This window comes from Rissa tridactyla, chromosome 1 (genome assembly GCF_028500815.1).
Source record: "Rissa tridactyla isolate bRisTri1 chromosome 1, bRisTri1.patW.cur.20221130, whole genome shotgun sequence".
In the NCBI taxonomy this organism is placed as follows: domain Eukaryota; kingdom Metazoa; phylum Chordata; class Aves; order Charadriiformes; family Laridae; genus Rissa; species Rissa tridactyla.
Genome location: NC_071466.1, coordinates 66,080,953 through 66,102,383, shown reverse-complemented (window position 1 = coordinate 66,102,383; position 21,431 = coordinate 66,080,953). Strand labels below are relative to the sequence as shown.

Sequence of the window (21,431 nt, the reverse complement as noted above, 5' to 3'; positions counted from 1 at the left end):
ATAAAATTAGTTGTTTAATCAATATTACTTTAAAACATGAAGATGTATCTTAATACAACATATACTATATTTTCTGGTGTCCGTCCTCAACAAAACTGAGTTAGTTAGTCATGATTATTACTACCCAGCATAACAAATCACACGCATCAGCCATTTACTGGTGTTGCCTCTCAACTCTTCCTTCTTTGAAGTGTAAAGAACAACACTGACGCTTGAAGATCATGCTCCAAGAGATTAATGGAGCCTGAATTTCAAAGAAAGAATAGGACAAGAAAATGAGAGCTAAGGAAAAGAAAATGTTCCTCTTGGTTCAATTCCTGTTCATTTCTGGGAAGGAAAAAGAATAAAAGAAGTGAAATAATCTCATGAAACTTATTTACTCAGAAAACCTGCATGATTAAGGAGCACAAAGGAAAACTGAAGATGGTAAGAGTACTGGAGTAAAGACTGTTGCCAGTTGAAATAAAAGGAAAGTGGAGGCTGAAGTTACAAGAGGGCAGGGAAAAACATGTTGAAGAAAACTATGTGAAAGAATATTTTGTTGGAATATACGTATGTTATTACACACCGTAAAGAAGATTCAACCTCCAAAAAAAAAAAATCAGGGAAAAAATTAAGACATCAGTAAATACAGGGTAAACAGAAAAAGAATAAATGGTATGCAGCAAAAGTAAATAAAACAAAACAAAAGCAAAAGACAGAGAAAATTTAGACAATTCTTTTGATGTTGAAATTATTCTTGGTTACATATATATAAAACTCACTGAAGCAAGTTTAAACCTGCTCCAGAATCTCAGACAAATATATCTGCTTCTCCTTTTTCCATTACCTTTCTAATAACTAGCTGGTGTAGTTTAGCTGTCAGACCTCACTGGAATCTAAGTAAATGGAATTACCTCATTTCATTCGGAATCTACAGATCTTGTCCTTAAAATAGTACTACTGGTTGTGAATCAGATTTTGACAGTAGTATTGTATGAGGATAGCTAAGAAACAAATGTTCACAGTTGAAGCTTTTCACTAGACAGCTGAGATATAAGTAAATCATATCAGGAAGATATAGACTGGTTGAAGTGTAGAATTTTTATATTATTTGCTACCACATAGTTTAAAAAACAAACAAACAAATAACTATTTTCGCTTTTACTTAGGGCTTCACCTATCCATATTATCTCATTGTACTGAAATGAATTCCAGAAAAATTAACTGAGATTTAACTCCCTCGGTTTTTGAAATCTGTGTTTGAAACTGCGTCTTCACATTACCCCGTTACTTAGAAAGTTTGTCAAGCCTGCTTGAAAAGTCTTTATACCCCAATGGTCTTTTGGTGTCTCGGCATGCTAATAAACGTAGCTTGCGCATATCATTGCATTGTCTTAGAAGTGTTAATGTATTTAAAATGCAAGCGTTTTGGAGAAAAGGAATGTGTTGTATGTAATCAGGTTAGGACAGGAAAACTTGCATAGTACCAAAAAAATACAGATTTACTTGTTCAACCAGAGCTTGAATGTTACGTTTCCAATTTTAGAGACCTTTGGAAGATAAGAGAGAACATGGAAGAAGCAGAGAAATGGAAAAAAAAGTTGAGTATAAATACATTTGTTATGTGTATATGTGTGTGTGCACACATAAATTCAAAGCATATCACTTTGAGACACCCAAGATATAAGAAAGTAAATACAATACATGTTGCCTTTGAACTTCTAAGAAATAGTTTCAAAAATTCTAATTACTTCAGAAAATGTCTCATAGAATCTTATTTCACCTCTAAACCTGCCAGCTGTTATGCAAGATGTTTAGAAGCAGAAAAAAAATAATCAATTGTATTAGCTATGAAATTGAACTTAGCTTGGATACTCAAAGACAGATAGCTTTTTCTCAGAGTGTTCCAGAGTTACTTCTAGCAAGGTAAAACTTTTTCTAGAATAATTCCAGTATAATAATTTGAAAACTAACTTTCTACTCAGCATTCATTACAGAAGTATGTTGCAGTAGGATAATAGCAAGATGATAAATTTCAGACATTGCCTTTGAGAATCACCTATACGTAGTCATCCAGTCTTTAAAATTCCTCATCCTCCATAAAATATCAAGTGCACTTCTAATTTTTGAAGGTCTTGGTTTGTGTGTTAGTAGGGTGATCAATGCTAAGTACAGAAAAATGAACATAAAGAAAGTAGAAATGAGTGATGCATTATCTGTATGATTTAATGCAAGATAAAATATAGGTTGGGAAAGGAAAAGGAAGTGGGAGACCGATTCAGGTTTTTTCTTCTTCTTCAGTCACACCTTTACTGAGAACTTAAATGCCAAAAGATCCATGGCGAAAAAAATCTTAGGGGTGACAGACAAACTACGAATTTAATCATTAGCTTAACTGCTGTCACAAGAGTTACCATGTATTGAAAATGTTAATTAAGTACAAGTTTACAGGCAATATACTAAAGAAAATACACATATTGAAGAAAAAATACATATGCAAAGGAGAACAATTACTAGAGAACTTTGAAGATTTAGCTGTTTTTTGATACGGGGGAAAAAAAATAGATATTCATTAACTCTCAAAAATTGATGAAGGATGTTTTATGATTTTGCAGGGTTCTTGAATGCCCTCTGCCCCCTAAAACCCTCAAGGGTTTAGCTGCTTGGGCTATGCAAGAAGCCTTTTTGGGACCCTGCCCACCTCTTCCCACCCCCTTTGGCTCAGAATCAGCTTTTGAGCTCAGATATTGGGCCTTGGTGCTGGCCTGATATGGGGTCAGCCACTCCTGCACCCAGCCACATACCCCTTTGACCCCCACCTGTGGGCTCCTGGCCTGGCCTGGTCACATCCTGTCCCCATCCTCATGGCCCTGCCCAGCTCTCTGGGTAGTGTCTGACCCCACTCATCATCCCTGGACCTGCTGAGTGCAGCAACTGCCCCAGCTGCTCTCTGGCCATTACACAGAATTGCCCGCATCCTGGAAAAGGCACTGAAAGCTCACAACTCAAAGGAGGTCTAGCAAAACTGTCGCTAGCATTTCAGAATTATTTCAAGGTTCAGAAGTCTCACATGGTATGATTTCCCTGGACGTGTCTGAGAAGAGATAATATTTAAAGAACAGTAGAAGTGATAGGCTGCTACGATTTGCACAGAAGAATTAGGAAGGGGTTTTGGACAAGTAGAACTAGAAGGACTTGACCCTCCTGATCATTCAGCTGCAGGCACGGTAAGCTTTTCACAGCTTTTTTTCTCCTCCTGTGCCCATACCTCCCACAATGGAAAAGGGAAACAGCTGAGGAACCTCTGAGTCTTATCTTTAACCTCCACCTAAATTTAAATACAATGAATGCCACTTTCCTGACTGCCTGGAGCTTTATTCTGTCAGCAGGATTTTAAAACAAAGTTGATTCTCAACAATGAAGTTCATAGAGCCTCAACACTAGACTTTATTGGGGTGAGACTGAGAATTTCGGTACAACTAACTTATGCTGAGTCTCAGCACACAAAGTCTAATGGCAGTTTAGCAAAGTGATGTAACTTGGCACTTCATATACAAATGAAGGATGGCAGGACTACCACCCATGGGAAAATCTGATGTAACCCTTCCTGATGTAGTTATTTCATTCATAGTATTTAGATCCAACCAATTTTGTAAGACAGGTCTACCACTTGTTTGGATATCCCACTAGTCATCAGACACAGATATCAGCAACAAGTAATTTGTGAAGGAAAGGGATCGAAATGGTATTGTGTAACCACCTCTGTGAATTTTTATGGGCATAGCTAGGTTTTATGTGGGTACTGAAGGTTTAAATCAAAGTTAATATCTATGAGAAAAAAGTGATCTGTCAGGCTGGAATACACGGAAAGAGCATGGAATATCAGAGTACTGAAACATCCCTAGAATATCTAATCTTCCAATTATGTGGGACTAATTAAAAAAACAAACACTTTTCTCTATGAATTTAGCTTGTATCATTAGACTGCCACAGCTACAGTTGTAGACAAATGGCACAGATACGGAAAACTGTTATTTTCAAGACTGATACGTGTTTCTGTTATGTATAAATGAAAAAATAATCAAATGATTGGAAAGGAAAATGGCATCCAAAGATAAAAAGAAAGAAAATAAAGAGAGAAGGCACGAAAACATGCAATATCTTCCTGGCTTTATCCCCACAGCAGTTAGGAAATTAAGAGAATGCTTCCTAAGTATGTTGAATCAGGGAAAGCTGGAGTAAGTGGTCACTCACAATCTTGAAAATTCTCATCTTGAGCTCTTGTGTGTGAGGGAGAGTGGCGATCAATATGCACAATGCTAGAATGATCACCCTTTTGCACAAATTGTTTTAGTGCTTGTTAGAAAAGATTATGACTGGAAGCGCATAAAAAAAATCAGACATAAGGCTTTGCACTTAATGCTTCTGAAAAATGTCTACTATACCATTCACTTTCCCTCACTAATCTCTAAGCCCCTTTTGAAGATCATCCTTATCCTTTAGAGTTGGGAATGATTTCCTCAATCATCAAGCAAAGAGGTTCTGATCAGTTTAGATTTTAATGAGAAAATCAATCACTTCACTAAAATTACTACTTTACAGATGAAATTAATGGAAAGTTTTCTTATTGACAGTGAAGAGGGCACCTGCACTGAAAAATTGTAAAAAGAAGATACATCAGTTGTGTGAACTGATCTACAGCTGTTGTTGCAGAACAGTTTTGCTTTTTAAGGGGTGAGAGAAACAGCACAGGCAGAGAGAGAACACACTGCAGTGCACATCATTATTCTACGGGAGAAAGGGAAGTTTTGCACATCTGGGAACAGAAGTCTGAAAATACAAACACAAAATGCACGTCCTGACCATGGTCCGGCTTTTGCATGAATGTGTATATTAACATTTTCCCCAGCTGGAAGTTGTTACAAGCGGTATGTTTCATCTATAAACGTTGGGTGACAGAGATCTGACATTACAAGGGAGGACTAAAAAACGCCTGTCAGAATCACCTTGCAATACTGAGAGCATTGTATCAAGTTCACCTACGCTACCAAAAGCCGTAACAGTGCAATCAATGAGCAGAACTAGCAGCCTTGTTTAAACTGAAAATGGTGACATCAAGTTGAACAGCCGCCAAACTCACCATCGCTTCTGAAATCATTTTCTATAGTTAAGTAGCCTCAAGCTATGTTTCTAATATACATATACAAATGTAATGACATGATTTTTAATCACTGTAGGTTTGAGTATCTTTCTTACACCTATTACACAAAGGCATTCTTGTATTGTAATATATACTACAGCTTTGGAATATCAATGCTAATATGAAGCAATTGGCCCATAATAATAAAAGCAGGTCTTTCTACTTTTTTCTGTAAGATTTTTCCCACATTTTTCTTTCCTGTCTTTCTGATCTCTCCTTTTAGTACCCTTTCTTCACCAGAATTGAATACTGTTTACAAGCTGATCTATCACCACTGGCAACTCTCTTTTTTTGCACTCTGTTTCACTCTGGTTGCAAGATCCATCACTAAGGTAGTACGTACTGTAACTATGAGGCTAAAGTTAATGTGCTAGAAAAGCTAGTACATACTCTTATTATGAAGCTAAACTTCACATGCCAGAAAAGCAATGCTTACAGTATTGGACTGTATCTGCACCCAGCAAAAGAAAAAAGCAAGAGCAAAGCAAGAGCAAATTGAGAATATAACTTCAAACCTGTAATCTCTCTGTATTACATGTCATCATCAAGATAAACAAAGTTCTGCAGTTCTTTTGAAACACTCTAAATTAATAGAAATTTTGGAAGTTTCAACCAAGGATCTGATGATAAAAATCAGCTTCAAAATATAACGAATACACAGGAACAGTTGTCAATCAAAAAGCCTCGAATTGCCCTTTTGAGACTGCCTCTCCATTTCTGACCTGCTCCCCCTGCTAAATCTTGAAAAATGGTCTTACCTTTCAGGAATTGCTTCTGTCTTTATCCATCATGACCCACATGCATATACGGTGGGAGATGTATTCATTCAGATCCCTCCCTACATAGATTTAGATGGCTTGTTACTTTAAGATCCTAGTTGTATACAGGTTCAATAGAAAGTGGCCAGCTATTTGTCTTCATACGATGCTCTAGCAGCCATAATACTTGCAAGAACATTTAAGATTCTGAGCTGAAGCTCCCTCTCAGGACGGCACCAAACACCACAGAATTACAACCCAAAAAGTCCCTCTACACATTGGGGTGAAACCCCAGCCTTACCGAAACTCTCAGTGACTCCAAAGGGGAGGGATTTCCCCTTAGATTTATTTACATTAACTCTTAATTCAGGATTATATACTCCTTAATACATGAACTACCTCTCACCGTTTTCAGCATCAAGTCTAACAATAACCACTATTGGCAATACTGCTTTGACTCTTTAAGGTACTTTCATTTAAAATGAGAATAAAACCCCAATGCTGTGTCTCATTTCTCATATTGACACGGCTTAAGCAAACAATGAAAAAATAGGGGTATCTTGTGATCTTAACAGCCATTATTTACTAAAATTGTTAAATCTTCTACATAAAGGTGAAACATTAAACGACACAAAGAGGAACAGAAAAATTATCAAAAAAACAGTTGGGCATGAACCACCTATCGTTTCAAAAGGGCTGTTATCTAATTAAATTTACTATTAAAGTCAAGATTACACTTGCTTAAAGAAAACATGACAAATTCACTTATTGATGTTACCAGAATGATATGATCTCATCAAAATTTGACTAAGCCAGAAATAATGAATTTATAACAAAGGCCAAATCCTGCCTTCCTGATTCATGTATGAGTTTGATGCAGTAGAAATTCACCCCTAGTTTAACTCTATCAATCAAGAAAGATCTGGCCCACTGAACCACTACAGTCAAGAGTTTAAGGTAAGAAATATTTGGCTCAAACACTCTCTCAATAATGCAAGATACAATCTACCCTACGTAGCCAAAGCAGAGCTTTATTGATAAAAGCAGCTTTATGCAAATGTTACGCTATAAATTACTTCTAAAGAGTTGGCATTGCAATGTTCAGACATCTATTTAAAAATACTATTTGTTCTTTTTGGATGCTTATCAGATATCTTATCAGATAAAGCTTTGTTCATGTGAATCTAATTATTCAGGTTTTTGCTAAGTTCTTTCCTGTTGGAGCTTCTTGCAAAGTGACTTCAAACTGTTTCATTTTGTGAATAAACTGAGTGATTCCAAACAACTTTTGCTAGAAGAGGAATAAATTAATGATCAGGAGCTCAGAATCCTTTTGGTCTTCAAAGCCTTCAAAGGATTTGAAACAGAATTTAACTCTTCCCCTCCCCCCCCTTTGAAGTGGATCATTTTTAGTAAAGCAACTTAGCTTCAGGTTTCTTCAGAGCTAATGCATTACATTATTCTGTATAAAACCAGAAGTGCTAAAAGCTTAAACGTTACCAAACAACAGTAGTATGAAGACTTGTGTTTAACAAAAAATATCAGGATGAAGTAAGTTTTTTCTACAAACATTAATGTGGTATCTTTCTATTTATAGGCCCCAAATCTAGGAATAGTATTTTATTCCAGTACTACCCAGAGTAGCATAAAAAGTAGATAAAAAAAGTTGTGAGAAAAATCCATGGGAAAAAGGCTTAGATATGAAAAACTCAAACCACTCATTTTACATCATTTGAATTACTATTGGTCTTTTTACAGTTACTCACTATACTCATTATAATCTTAGCCAATTTAAGAGAAGATAATTAATAACAAATAGGCTTCTCTCATTTCAGATATACTTCTTAGGAAAGACTGAAGAAAGCAAGCCAAATGATCTAAATCAGGAAAATGAAAAGAATCTGAATTAAAAAAAATTGAGATACTCCCAAAATTTCCTGAAAAAACAGAGACTTCCACTTATATTAAAATTTTGGAGTGTATTCAGCCTTAGGAGCATATTCAGGCTTAAACATACTACATTTCGGCATCTATATACAGCTCTTTATATTTAAGCTTTTACTATTAAAGGGGATGTAGTCAGCACAGTTTATGAAGCAATATTTTGTGGTTCAGTTCACCCCGAAGCACACATCTACATGTAACTCTATATAGAGCTGAGTAGGGACTCAATCTTCTTTGATTGCAAATGGGAGCCAAGACAACCAGCTCATGTGGAGACACACACAAAGACCTAATTTTAGGCATTGGGTATTGAATCCTATCCTTGTATTCAAAGCAGTCAAAACTCCATTTTGGTTTTTCTTAATAATATGAAGTAAAGTAAATACCAAAATGAAAATGGAATTATCAGTTACACAGTGCCATTTCACCAAAATCAACATATTCCATAAGAAAAGTCTAGTTATAATAAAACACTTTTTCCTGGAGACCAAACGTTTCATCAGGGGAAAGAAAAAAAACCAAACCAGCCCTACTCTAGTCCACAGAAGATGGAAAAATAGCTGAGAAGTTTCCTTCCTTTTTCTCCTTTAAGGCAATAATCCTAATGGACATAATACTCTGATCTTGTTAAGAGGGTGTACTTGTACTCCATAATTAAATCCTCATGAACACGTACTCAATAATAAACAATTTCAGATCTCATTGGAGGTTAGGACACATGTTAAATATTGGAGGAAGGACCTCAACAGCAAAGAGGCACTAAAATAAGAACAACATTGATAGTAAATATAAAGTTGTTTTCCTACCTGTGTGCAGACAAATTACTGAGGTACAGGGTGTATTTCTCTTCAGCAGACAGCCCATCCATCATCAAGTAAAAAACATGAAAATTACTCTGGTTGAGAGGCTGCATAATGACACGAGACTTCTCCAACATGTATGTATAAATCCTAGCTGATTGAGAAACAAACAAATAAATTCATCATTATACTGATTGTTCTAAATATGTATTTTAAATCATTCACCATTGCAGCAGTGAAGAATGAACAATGTTTCTTATAAAACAGTCTAAGGTGAGCATATAAAAACAATACCATTCATTCTACCATGGTTTTCTACATAAATCACATATAAAGTCCTAATTCCAATAATATTAGTGAAACAATTGTCTTACCTTACTTGCTTACTGTCCTACATTATCTTCAAAATGACTTAATTTTAAAGATAATGATGTTAATTTGTACTCTGTTTTATTTATTTGAGGAACCAGTTGTCATATTTGGCAAGAACTTCTAAGAGAGAAGCTATTAGTCATCTCACCAATGTGTAGCCATCTGAGCATTGGCATTTATTCCAAGCTCCTTCTTCATGGAGAGAGAAGGATGCAAAAGAGATTCAAGACATCTTGGAAAAACTAGCCTTGGAACCATTTCCTCTTTCTCTGTTGATAATCAAGAACACTCAGATTAATAGTTTAGATTAACCACTTAACTTCTAGATGGCTACTTCTAGATGGCTACAAAGAGACAAATTCTCTGCAGAACTGGTCACCAACAAGCTCACTAACCTGTGCCTGGGAAACATGGGCATCTCAGAAAGGCTATGATGAGCCGGCCAAATGAGAAGCCATGTTAGCACATGAAGCACATCTGGGAAGAAGGTGAAGGAGGATGCACCTAACCACGATTTGCCTACAGCAATGTTGATTACAGGCCAGAAAGGTTCTGAGGAGGCAAAGCACAGAAAATATTGGACCCTCAGATCCATTCACTTGCTTCACCAGATTACAGGCATTTTAGAGGTACATGTGAAGAGACAGAGGGAGATTCACTGTTTTGGGCAGGTTAATCCAGCCCTCCTCTGAGTGTACACCACCATGCAGTTCCAGATGCAGCAGGCTAAAGAGAATATAGGAGTGGTTACCGGTAGCTACAGGTCAGGGCCCTTGCTGTGAGCGAGAACCTGATTCCAGTTGCCACTTACCCCACCATTTGTATACTTAATCCCATCATTGGTTATTGTAGAATTCTAGCTGTGCAAAGACCAAAAGCATGACTCTTCACACACAACTGAGCACCCCCACCACCAGGATGGGGTACATTCTGCTGCAGCTTTATGCTTTTCAACCTCTGCAATATGTCAGAGCTTTCACCAGGTCTTAGCATGCATCCTTACCTGGGAAAAGACTGTTGAGTTTAGAGGATTGGGCACACTTAGCAGCAGAGGAGCTATACGTTTGAAACGCTGTAAGCTGAGGAGGATATTAAACCATAGCTTCCCACAGTCTGGATGACAACCAACTCATCTAAGACTCCTTCCTCTATGAACTGGAAGTAGTTCTTGAATATTCAGTGGCAGAAAATATTGGTATATGCATCCGGTAGCACAATAACTATGTTCTCTAAACACATACCATTTTTGAGCAGCTCATGTTTTTTTTAATTATTTTTTTTTACTTTTTTGAAGGAAACTGGGTTTAAGCATAAAATAGCACTGAGTTACTCAGTGCAGTCAAAACTGCACTTGTTGCATTTCTAAGCATAAGCAACTTCAGATGCCTGAGAGACCTGAAGTTTGAAGGCAGAGCGGGAGTTTAAAGACTTCGAAAGATGAGGGTAGTTGAAACAGTATTTTCAGAATCAGTTTTGGACTCAAAGGTATCGCACAATGCAATGCCGAGCAAAGTTATGCAGGTTAGATCTCGGTGTGTCAGCGTGTGTATCAGAAGCATGGTAGTGGCATTAGCCTAATGGTTAAGCTAGAAGCCAGAATGTCATGCTCCTGTCACCATACAACTGCTAACACCCACAGTAGCTCATTCAGAGCTAGCTTGGTAATTGCTATATCATCTGTATTTGTCTGGAAATTACATCTTCAATTTCACCTAAGTATCTTCCTATCTTTTGCAGAGCTCTAAGTTTCTGTCTATACTGTTAAACACAGCAAACTTGAAGTTACTTGCAGTTGTGTGTATAAGGCTGTGAGAATATTGCTCAAGAATGGAGGGAAACAAAACTTATGAATCTTGAACATATTGTTTTGAGAAAGATCTCAGCAGTTAAGTGCTGACCCTGAACTAAGTGTAACTATGCACAGTCTCACGAAGTGCTACCCTGCACAGGCCAAACCATCCCAGACACATCCCAGTTAAGCAGTACAGAAGGTCAGTGGTACACTACCCAGGGGCATTTTCCACCCTTTCTTTTACACAACAGCACAGGCATGGTGGCCTGACACATGTGCTGCCAACCAAAACCACGCCTGGGGTTCTAGCTACCAAAGAGACAGTAGGACTGAGAGAAGAGTTGTACGGCTGACTTGCTGAACCGAGGAGACACGACCTAGCCCATTTAACCATCCTACAAAAAGTAGAAGTTAACTCCTGCTATTATAGAACCTATATTACGAGAAATTGTGTTATCAGCCATCTAGCCCTCTGTTGCTACACTACGGTAAAAAGAACTGTGCTGGAAGTAAAAAGGCACACTTGGGAAACCATTAAGCTGGTAGCAGGATATGTTTCTGGTTCCAGTAACTTTGCAGCACACTGCAAATTGAAGCAATGCAATCTTAACCTATCATGGCAGGACTGGCCCAGACACACGCTTTCATCAGAATCAATCACTACCTGGCTGCCATTCCTACAGGGTAAAACAGAATAAATGAACCTGAAGGATGATTTCCATCTTTTATTGTACTTGTAACTTATTTCTCAGTAAAACTAACCCTACCATCAATTAATTTGAAAAGAGGCCATTACTAATTTTTAATAACTTTTTTTTTGTGTGCAATGATATTCACTAAGGCTTTCATAACTATCACTCTGGTCTTTTTAACATTCATTGATTAATAAAAGCAAGAAAAATGTTACTGGAGGTCATCTATCTGATTAATTAATACATTTAACTTTAATAACGGGCAACACCACTGATCTAGATGACACAAATTAATTCAGCCCTTTTCAGGTACTTCAAGTCACCCACTTTAATAAGGCTAAATACAGTTCATCTCAGTCAGCATCTCCAGCAATGGGAAGAGCTGTTAAGAAAAGTAGCACTTCTGATCAGCAAGAATCAAACACAGCACCACCTTAATGGAGCTGAAGTTACTCATAAGACTATCATAGCAATATGCTTTTCTACAAAGTAAAATTATATGTTCGTTAATCTATGTGTGAAGTAAAAGGGAAAAATAATAGACGTCCAGAATAAAGTCTGTCATTTTTGTGCAATGTTAACTTGTGCTTACAGGCACAAGGGAATTTGTACTTCCTTTAACAGATCACTTGATCCACTGAGCAGCTACCAAGCCAGCAAGTGGACTCTGTATTGAAAGTGTGGTCAGTGAAATATTTCTTCCAGGTATGCATTCTTTGAAAAACTACACTGCTCTCTCTCAAAAACCATGCTGTCCTAAGAACAGCTATTGCTACAAACAAAACAACATTTGAAAGTTCAGAGCTGAAATACAGTACAAAACCACTTTAGAGAGCTTAGCTGGCTGCACTCTTTCTTATACAAAAAAAAAAAAAAAGAAATTAATGTCTGGAACTTTTTAATTGATAAAAAAAAATTGTAACACACACAGGAAAATATGTAATTTTCCTTCTTTTTAAAAATCAAATTAGATCTTTCCATTTCAGTGCAACTTAAAAAAAAAAAACAACAAAAAAACCCAAACACGCCTTGCTTTTCAAAAAGTGAAGACTAAGAAAAGTAAGTCCTGAAAAGCAAGGCAGGAAATAAGTCTGTTAGGCTTTATTTTCTCTTCCTAACCTTGTTTTTTAGTAATTTGAGGAAACCAACAGAAGCCTTACCTTTCATCTTAGGAACTAAGTCAACTTACCTGAAAGACCATTTACTCTCTCCCTTTCCAACTAAAAATAAAATGCAGCAATTTTACTTCAGGAAATAAATAAATAATCAGTCTTTTACTACTATGTAGTGGGTATGAATCATCATCTATGTATGATTATGATTTTTTGGCAGAAATCAGTCTTTGAGTTCTGTTAGGTATGAATTTATTTTAGAAACTTAAATCACTGGCCTGGAGTTTATTCTGCATTTGTTCTGTTGTAGGACTTTTTACGAGTTCCCACTGCCTTAATTTATCCAGTCACAAAGAACAATGACTTAATCTGGGTTATTCCTTCTCCACTTGTTTGACTGGACTAAAGCAATGAAAGGTACTTGACCACAAAGCCACTTGTCCCAGAAAATCTCCCATTTGAACCCAACATCACAGCACATCTCATCAGAACCAAGAGTCAGAGAAGACACATAAAAACTCTACAGGTATCTGTACTGGCTTTGAGTAGAACCACACTCAAGAGCTCCTTTCTTGTTCTCAAAACTTCATGGCAAAGATCCAGTTTAGGAGAAAGACTGCATCAAGCCTGTAGATGAAAATTAGGACCAATGTTTTTGTTATGTAGGTATATTGGACTTTCTGCTATAAGTGTAAACCTTATGTGACAAAAGTTGGAGCGTTTCCAGGGTCTAGGCATAAAAGAACTTCATAATGAGCTGTCAGAAACTTCACTGATGTCCACTGTCTGATGTTCAGTGCAATGAATGCTACCTTGAGCTTGCCCTCTATAATAAAAACATACACATATACTTTGCATGCCCTTTCCTTAGTAAATTGTTCTGTATCTCCGCCCTTAAGATCTGTCTGTTAAGGAGTTTAAACAACCTAAACCCTTTGATGGAGGCAGTCTAGTGTCACTTGGATTATTGTTTACAAACCAGACATATTTAGCCCAGTTTGCCTCAATGAGTTATAAAGTCATGTCTCAGCAGAATCAGGTGCTCTGCATATTTACATTTTAAATTCATGTTTAAACAGTGCAAGACAGTAAATACTGCTGCAAATGATCTTGCAAATACATCCAGAGAATCACTGGGTGGGATTTAAACCATCCAAAGACAACATGCCTGATTCTTTCCTCATTTATGGCAGTGTAAATCTGTGACAAATTCACTCAGAAGCGATGCTTAGCAGTGGCCTACAAAAAGGCAATGTCTACAAAGCAAATCAAACAGCATGAGCAACTGCAACTTAGAAAAACATAAAAAGCACTGGGGCTTCTCACTCTTGATTGTAAATTACAGAACCTTTGGCTACCATAGATTTGGTAAGAGTAATTGATTCAGTTCCTAAATATTTGGGGAATAGTAGGGCAGATAAGTAATTTGTTTATGTTTGTTAATGGACTTGACTACCCCTAGATTTTTCTCATTTAACGCCTGTGGTTTGAAAGTGATAAAAACACAGCACCAGTGTACCAGAAAACTGACACAAGAGCCTGGTTAACTGATTCTGCATTTATAGCATTCACAGACAAATGTTGTGAATTAAACTGGCAAGTGTGGGTAAAGCTCCCTGAACATTCAAATCGCTGCAATCTCAGGCAAGGCACCCCAAAACTGTGGGAACATGTGGCCTGGAGGCCTTGAGGCTTCCATTCCTCATCTGAGGACACAACCTTAGGTCAGAAATACTGTGAAAATGAAGACGTTTATATTTCTGAAATGCTCATATAGTGAAAAATGTTGAAGAGCAACACAGAATATTCTGGTTTTAGAACAGAATAAAATGGCACAAGCCACACGTGGATGAATGAAGGGAAAACAAGCTATTTAGTAGCAGATCACTGAGGAAATATAGTCCAGAAGCTTGGGTGGGGTGGAAAAACAACAGCATTAAATTTGTATACACAAGGCAATCCAAGAGTATCTCAGACAACTTCAATTCTGGCCTTTCCTAATGTTCATATGCTTTGAGTTTTCAAAATGAGTATCATTTTCATCTGTTTGCATTTGTGCTCTGTGTGTGTAACAAAAAGAGAAAAAGCATGCACACAATGCAATTTTGATAACTAAATATTCCCAAATAAAATGTATACAATAAAAAGGATTTATAAAATGTTAGTTTTAGGGATTGAACTTTATTTTTACAAGCTCCGTTCAGATGCTGTTCAGTCCATTCTAATGTTTACATCACTTTCTTTATATTCCTCCCACAACAGCTCATAAACGAAACAAAAAGTCCCCACTTTTTATTTTTATATTTTCTTTACAAATATCCTATATTTATAAAACAAACCAGAGAAAAGTGACAGTAATTTCCCACTCAGTGACATTTTCACTGAAGAAACGTATTTGCTAGGGTACAGTGAACTCTCTCAAGAAAATGAAATATAATCCCACTATGAAATTATTCCAAATAATATTTTTAGGAAACTCTTCTGAAAGCATAAAAACATGTAAAATGGTAAAAAATTAGTAGTTTTGGAAATGTTTATCCAATTTGCTTGGATCAAAAGTGTGTCTCACCACACGGCTTTTCCACTCAGGAAGATCAGCGCGGGAAACTGTCTGTGTACAGTTATTTCTGCACACACCTCGCGCTTTAGCACAGGGTAACTTTATGATGATCTACGCAGATCAGAAATGAAACCTCTCCCTGACTGTCTCCAAAGATCAGAATTTTCAGAATGAAACTGAAGTTTTGCCCAATATCCATTTCTTCACACTAATAAACACTCACTGGGGACTAGCAGACTCCCACTTGCTCTGAAAGCAGGCACAAATTCTACGCTATCTTACCTCTGATGAGAAGAAACATCAGTATCATCCCCAGTTCTTTTAGAAGAAGCTCAAAGCTGTAATAAATTACTTCTAATTTCAGTATTACAGAATATACTGGTATTTTGCTTGCCCTACACAGATGAGTTTAGCACTTATTTAAGGGATATTTAAAATACCCAATACAATATTAGATACAAATGCAAAAATTAATCTCTTTGTCACTTTTATTTTATAGTAAGGCGATACATAGCTGTTAAGAGTTTGTTATTCTTACGCGTAAAGGGAAATATGATTGTCTGGGAAGTGCAAGAGGAATCGGTGGTGTTACTTTTTTTTCTTGTCTTTCTCTGCCACCTAGTGGTTGCACAGAACAGGTCTCTCCCTCCTAATACGGCACACTTCTCTTGACAAGCCATGAATTCACACGCTATTAAACATGTTCCTCTCACACTTCTTAAAACCCCCTTGCCCCTTTCACATACTTTAAGGCCACTGAGGCCAAAGTCTGTGTACGGCAGTCCGGGATCCCCGACCTACTAGACTGTGCGTGATATCAAAATAAACAGATTTAATGATACTTACCCGCAATTAATGTTTTTTTCTTCTCACAAAACTGTAGCTCAAAATATTTTATAAAACAGCTGGAAAAATCATTCAAGGGTGTCTTTGCATGGCCAAAGGCCTCCAAGATGCAGTTTACCTGCAAGACAATGGTAAAGAAGTGATAAGAGAGGAAACAAACAGGAGGATATTTTAATAAACATCAGTGAGGATGGTTTGTGAACAACTGGAAAAGAAAAGGAAAAAAAGAAAACCGTTTCAGCTTGGAATTTGACAAAATCCTTCAAAGTTGTGTTGTTTTTTTTTTTTTAAATAGAAATTAAAGTAAGGTAGCTCAAAAGAAAAAAAAAAAAAAGTGCTGTCCGAATAGTGGAAGTTGTAAATGGAAGGGGCAAGACAATGGCTTGTACGTGAGCTGTGTCCTTACAGGTAGTTCAGATACAAGTGACTGGAGGCATATGCCCAGAGCTGGCATGCTTAGCAAAAAGATTAGAATCTTTGAAGGCAGCTATGCGTGTAAATTTGCAGTCAGTCGATGCTAATGACCAACCAAAGGAATTTACAAGCTTTATAAGATGCCAGAGATGGCATAAATTATTGATTTCAAATAGAATTACTTCAGCATTATACTGGTGAAAAACTGATGAAAAAATAGATTCAGACTTTTTTATGGCATGTCTCACTAATGCATTTCCATGTTACATCTTCATGGTCACAGCAATTATTTTGAAAAGAGAGTTTTTTTTAAAAAAGCATTATATAGGCCATCTTCATTCTATGTTCTCTCTGTATTTAGCTTTTCTCTTTGTAATTAGTTTCTTACACCCCTTACACCCTGCAGGATTCCCTTCAGCATTTTCCTCTGTTGCATCCTAAGAAATTGATTGCACTGTGGTCCAAATACACTGGTGTTCTGATAGAACAGTGGTTTGCTGGAGCCGGATGACCTAGCTGGGGAGGGAAGAGGGCTGTGGAGTGGCACAGATAACATGTGATTCCTATCACAAAAACAGAAGCTCTAAAAATCAGACCCTTCAGAATTATTAATTAAACCAGCTATGTGTGCAGTAGGTGGCAGCAGAAAACTAGTCAGCATAGTTTTGGCTCCAGTAGTGTTTAGGATGCTTTTGCTCTTTAGACTAATTCAGCACTTGGTTTAACCCGTGCAGCTTTATTAACTTTAATGCTACTATGCATAACTGCAGCAGGAATGAATCCAGGCTATTGTGCTCGTTAAAGCAGCTTAAAAGGCAACTAAACCAGAAGCTCTACTTAATTCCCCATGGGTGGGATCTGCTACATCTACCTTTGCTGTCTGCAGTCAGGTGTCCCATCTAAGCTAGTTACAAGGCATCTCTCTATAACCAAAAGGCAACTAATTTTTCTTAATACGTGATGATTCTTTTCTGCCTGCACTAAGACTCATTGACATGTACGGCTAGATCTACACTATTAAACTAAACAGGACCAGGAGCAGGACCCTCTATCATCTATGGTAAGTGGTGTGTTAAGGTTCACATTCAGACATCTACCCCTTCTTTTGCAGAATAGGGTGGACATACTGTTGTGAATGGCCCCTGGCACATGCTGTCCGCTGAATTGTGGCCAAAGGGCCTGTTTGGGATTCAAACTGTGTCAGGGAGCAGGGTAACAACTGCACATTAGGGGTTGTTGTTCAGTTTACTACATAGATATAGAGTAGGTTAAAGTAGTCTACAAAGTTAACTAATTTTTGGACGGAGAAAATTAGGCCTGGTCAGCCCCCTCCCACACTCATTCCTCTTCTTAACTGGGGACAGCATCTTATTTCATTTGCACTTGATCATCATGGCTGTCCCTGGGAATTTTCCTGCGGTCAGGAGAGAAGTTGCAGCAGAGACAATACTACTTCCCACACCTCCTGATTCCCACTGCTGCCATATTTGTATCCAAAGCACCAGTTTTCAGTTGCTTATTCACTTAGTTCTTCTACTCATTACTTAATTTGAACTCTAGGAAAGAAAAGGGCTTGGAGGATCTGACATGAATTTTGGAGTTCTCCTTGAATATCATTCACAGCCTGATCGGTTCCAAACTGTTAAGCAAACTTGTGTAAGTAGTAAATAAAAAAATACACAGTAGAAATAAATAACACTTGTAGATCTGGTTCCTGGGTTTTAATTGAAGTGTACTGTTCCTATATAACGGTATTATTGTAACACTAGACTTCAAAATTTAAATCAAAAAAGTGAAAAAAATAACAAGGGTATTCTTAACATTGTTATGTGAAACCTAGATTAAATGTGTCAGTTTAGGAACATAATCAATGAATCAGATAGTAACGTGAAAAACACGTTAGCACAGCAACTGTATGACTACACAAAGTGAAGTAAAGCTAAAGCTTATTCAGTTACAGTGTTTTCAGTGTCATCAGGCTTTTTTAATGTCTTCAGAAAACACAAATGAAACACCATTTTCTAAAATCCACCCAAAATCCACAGGACTTTTACTCCCTTACCAGCTGGAATGTACAAAATACGAACCAGTGTAACTGTAGCCTTTCCCACATCCCAATAATCCTGATTTGTAGGTTGTCTGTTGGTGTCAGCTGTACTTTTGACACTTTTTTATCATCTTTCTGGACTGAATCATGTATAATTCAGGAAGAAAGCAGTGTGTTTTGAATGATGCATGTGATGCTATTAAAAAACCTCACAATGAACGATTCTAGAGTTCTGCTGAACATCATGTATGTTGCAAGCAAAAGTTTGGATCAAGTGTAAGTGCTGTAGAGGAAGGTCACCAGAGTAGGCGAAAGAGCCTAATCTTTTTTTTGTTTTGGTTTGTTTTTTTAAAGTATGAAACTCAGAACTGAGATATGACAATGCAGACTGTGCTAAAACATTCTGTGTAAATCTGTCTCTGAACTGGGATCTCAGACGACAATTTTCATTAGGAAAGGCAAGTTTTTGAAAGAATTTGAATTGACAATCTAGGGTTCAGCATAATTTAAAATGTCAGTATGAACCTTTATAGTAGTGTTACAGCTGCACCAATGAAACACGAGTTGCAATGTTCCGTCAAACAAGAACTACATTTACAATGCACTAGGAAGGAGACAAATTCACTTCATACATGAAGCAGGCTCTCATGATTTCATGTTACACACTGGGCAGAATTCAGTTCTGCTGTGGGAATTAAATATGACTGAGCAAATATTCAGAACTCTTGCCTATTTCATAAATATATTTACTATACAAATACTGGGCCATATAACTTTGTTCAGTCCTTGCAGTTTTCCTGCAACTTTCCAGTTTCTGTCTCACATACTATTACTTCAGATGCCTCAGTAGTTCTTATACCGTCCAGAGAATCACAGAATCATAGAATCGCCTAGGTTGGAAGGGACCTTTCAGATCATCTAGTCCACACATCAACCTAATGCTGACAAAAACCGTCACTAACCATATCTCTAAGCACTATGTCTACCCGTCTTTTAAATACCTCCAGAGATGGTGCCTCAACCACTTCCCTGGGCAGCCTGTTCCAATGCTTAATAACCCTTTCAGTGTAAAAATTTTTCCTAATATCCAGTCTAAACTTCCCCTGGCACAACTTGAGGCCATTTCCTCTTGTCCTATGGCCTGTTACTTGGGAGGATAGACTGACCCCCACCTGGCTACAACCTCCTTCCAGGTAGTTGTAGAGAGCAGTAAGGTTTTCCCCCCAGTCTCCTTTTCTCCAGGCTAAACAACCCCAGCTCTCTCAGCTGCTCCTCATAACACTTATTCTCCAGACCCCTCACCAGCTTCGTTGCCCTTCGAAACACCACCCCAACCGTAAACATAAATTTATTTACTTACTGAAGGCAATTAGTACACATTTAGGAGACAGTACCTTATCACACAAATGTCTCCTATTCACTGAAACACTGCTTTCCAAAGTCACCAAAACATATAGAAACAGAACTGGCCTCCACTTTTCGGTTTCCTTTCATCACATGAATGTGAGCTTAATCCTGTTCCCGTTTTCACAGGTCAATTCAGGGAAAGAAGCCTCCTTCGACTTCAATGGTGAAAACAAACCCTTTATGAACATCTGCACAGCAGATGCCTTTTTCCTTACAGTTCAAATGTCTTTGCCTATCCAAGAGGCCAGATTGTTGCTTTGTTCTACTCAGTGATCAGAATGCTTACTTACATGTTTTATCTTTGTATCAAAGGTATTTCTGCTGGAGCTGGCTCTGCAAGTGAGGTGCTTCACTATCTGTTTGCAGGCTTCAGTCTTCCCAGAACCACTTTCTCCACTGCAAGATGACAGGCAGGAAAGAGAGGGGGGAATCATCATTATTTTCACATTTGATATGTTATTTATATTCTCTGCTAGCTCTGTTTGAATGGATTTAACATATCACAGTCAAACTTTCATTTCAAATAACAGAAGGTTTATGGATGGCAAATAATAAAGAACAAAACATGAGAGACTGGCTGACTGTCTACGAGGGCTATCAGAGCTGTCAAGCTATATTGTCTTGTACTGCAAGCCAAGTCAATCAAACCTAAAGCTTTCAAGCCATTTTGAAGAAGATATTTATAGCAAAGAGTTTATCTCCTCCTTTATCTTCCATCCAGCAAAGGAGCCCGCTTATGCTGCCTGGTTCTCTTTGCAGATGGAGAAATAGTACTATGGTAATGATGGGAGTCAGAAGGAAAGGAAAATGTAGAATACGGTAGGAAGAAGGGAAAGGAAATAGGAAAGGAAGAGGAAGGAAAAGAAAAAGATGATTGTTTTTATAACCTTCCCAGTTGCTGCAGTGTAATATACTCTGACTTCAGTGATCCTGTTTCACTTAATTTCTTATTCATGTTGTGAAATAAATATTCCAAAGAATGAGAATGTCTGAAGGGGAAAATGAGCAAACAAAATAAGGTAAAAGGCAACATGAACAATGAAGGTAGGAAGAAACAACAGAGAAGTGAAGGGATGGAGGAGGGAAGCAAACTCAATGTTGGACTTTAAGCAAGGAGAAGGAAGGAAAAGAAACAAAAGAGACAGAAACGATAAAGTTAGTGAAGCCTGATTAAGAAATTCATGTAAGAATTTCTTACTTGAATTATAAGAAGCTGTTTTCTTTACAGACAAATGAACCAAACAAAATGCAATTTGATGCTTCACCTTCATTTATCTGCTTGATCAAATTTAACAAGCTGTTTCTACAACAGCCAGTTAGATTTTTCATAAGTACAATGGCCATGCTGGCAGGTCAGTCTGTTATCTGTATAATTTAGTCTGTGAAAATGAGAGAGCAGCAAAATATAGTACCTGTCTGGCCATTGCTTTATCTAGTCAAATCTCACTTCAATGGAGAAATCAATAAAATGAAGAAACAAAAGAGGGAAGGATGAAAAGGTCTTC

The 21,431-nt window shown here is 37.4% G+C and overlaps 1 protein-coding gene across 2 annotated transcripts in view; it reads right to left on the bottom strand.

The window, feature by feature from the left end:
* Window positions 1–21,431, bottom strand: part of MYO16 (myosin XVI) — a 327,046-nt gene that overhangs the window by 155,650 nt on the left and 149,965 nt on the right. For both annotated transcript variants that reach the window (XM_054193468.1, XM_054193479.1), the window contains exons 14-16: window positions 20,217–20,322; window positions 16,059–16,176; window positions 8,691–8,838 (exon numbers count right to left, since the gene is read on the bottom strand). In XM_054193468.1, coding sequence (XP_054049443.1) covers window positions 8,691–8,838; window positions 16,059–16,176; window positions 20,217–20,322 — 372 coding nt within the window. The remainder of the gene's footprint in view (window positions 1–8,690; window positions 8,839–16,058; window positions 16,177–20,216; window positions 20,323–21,431) is intronic.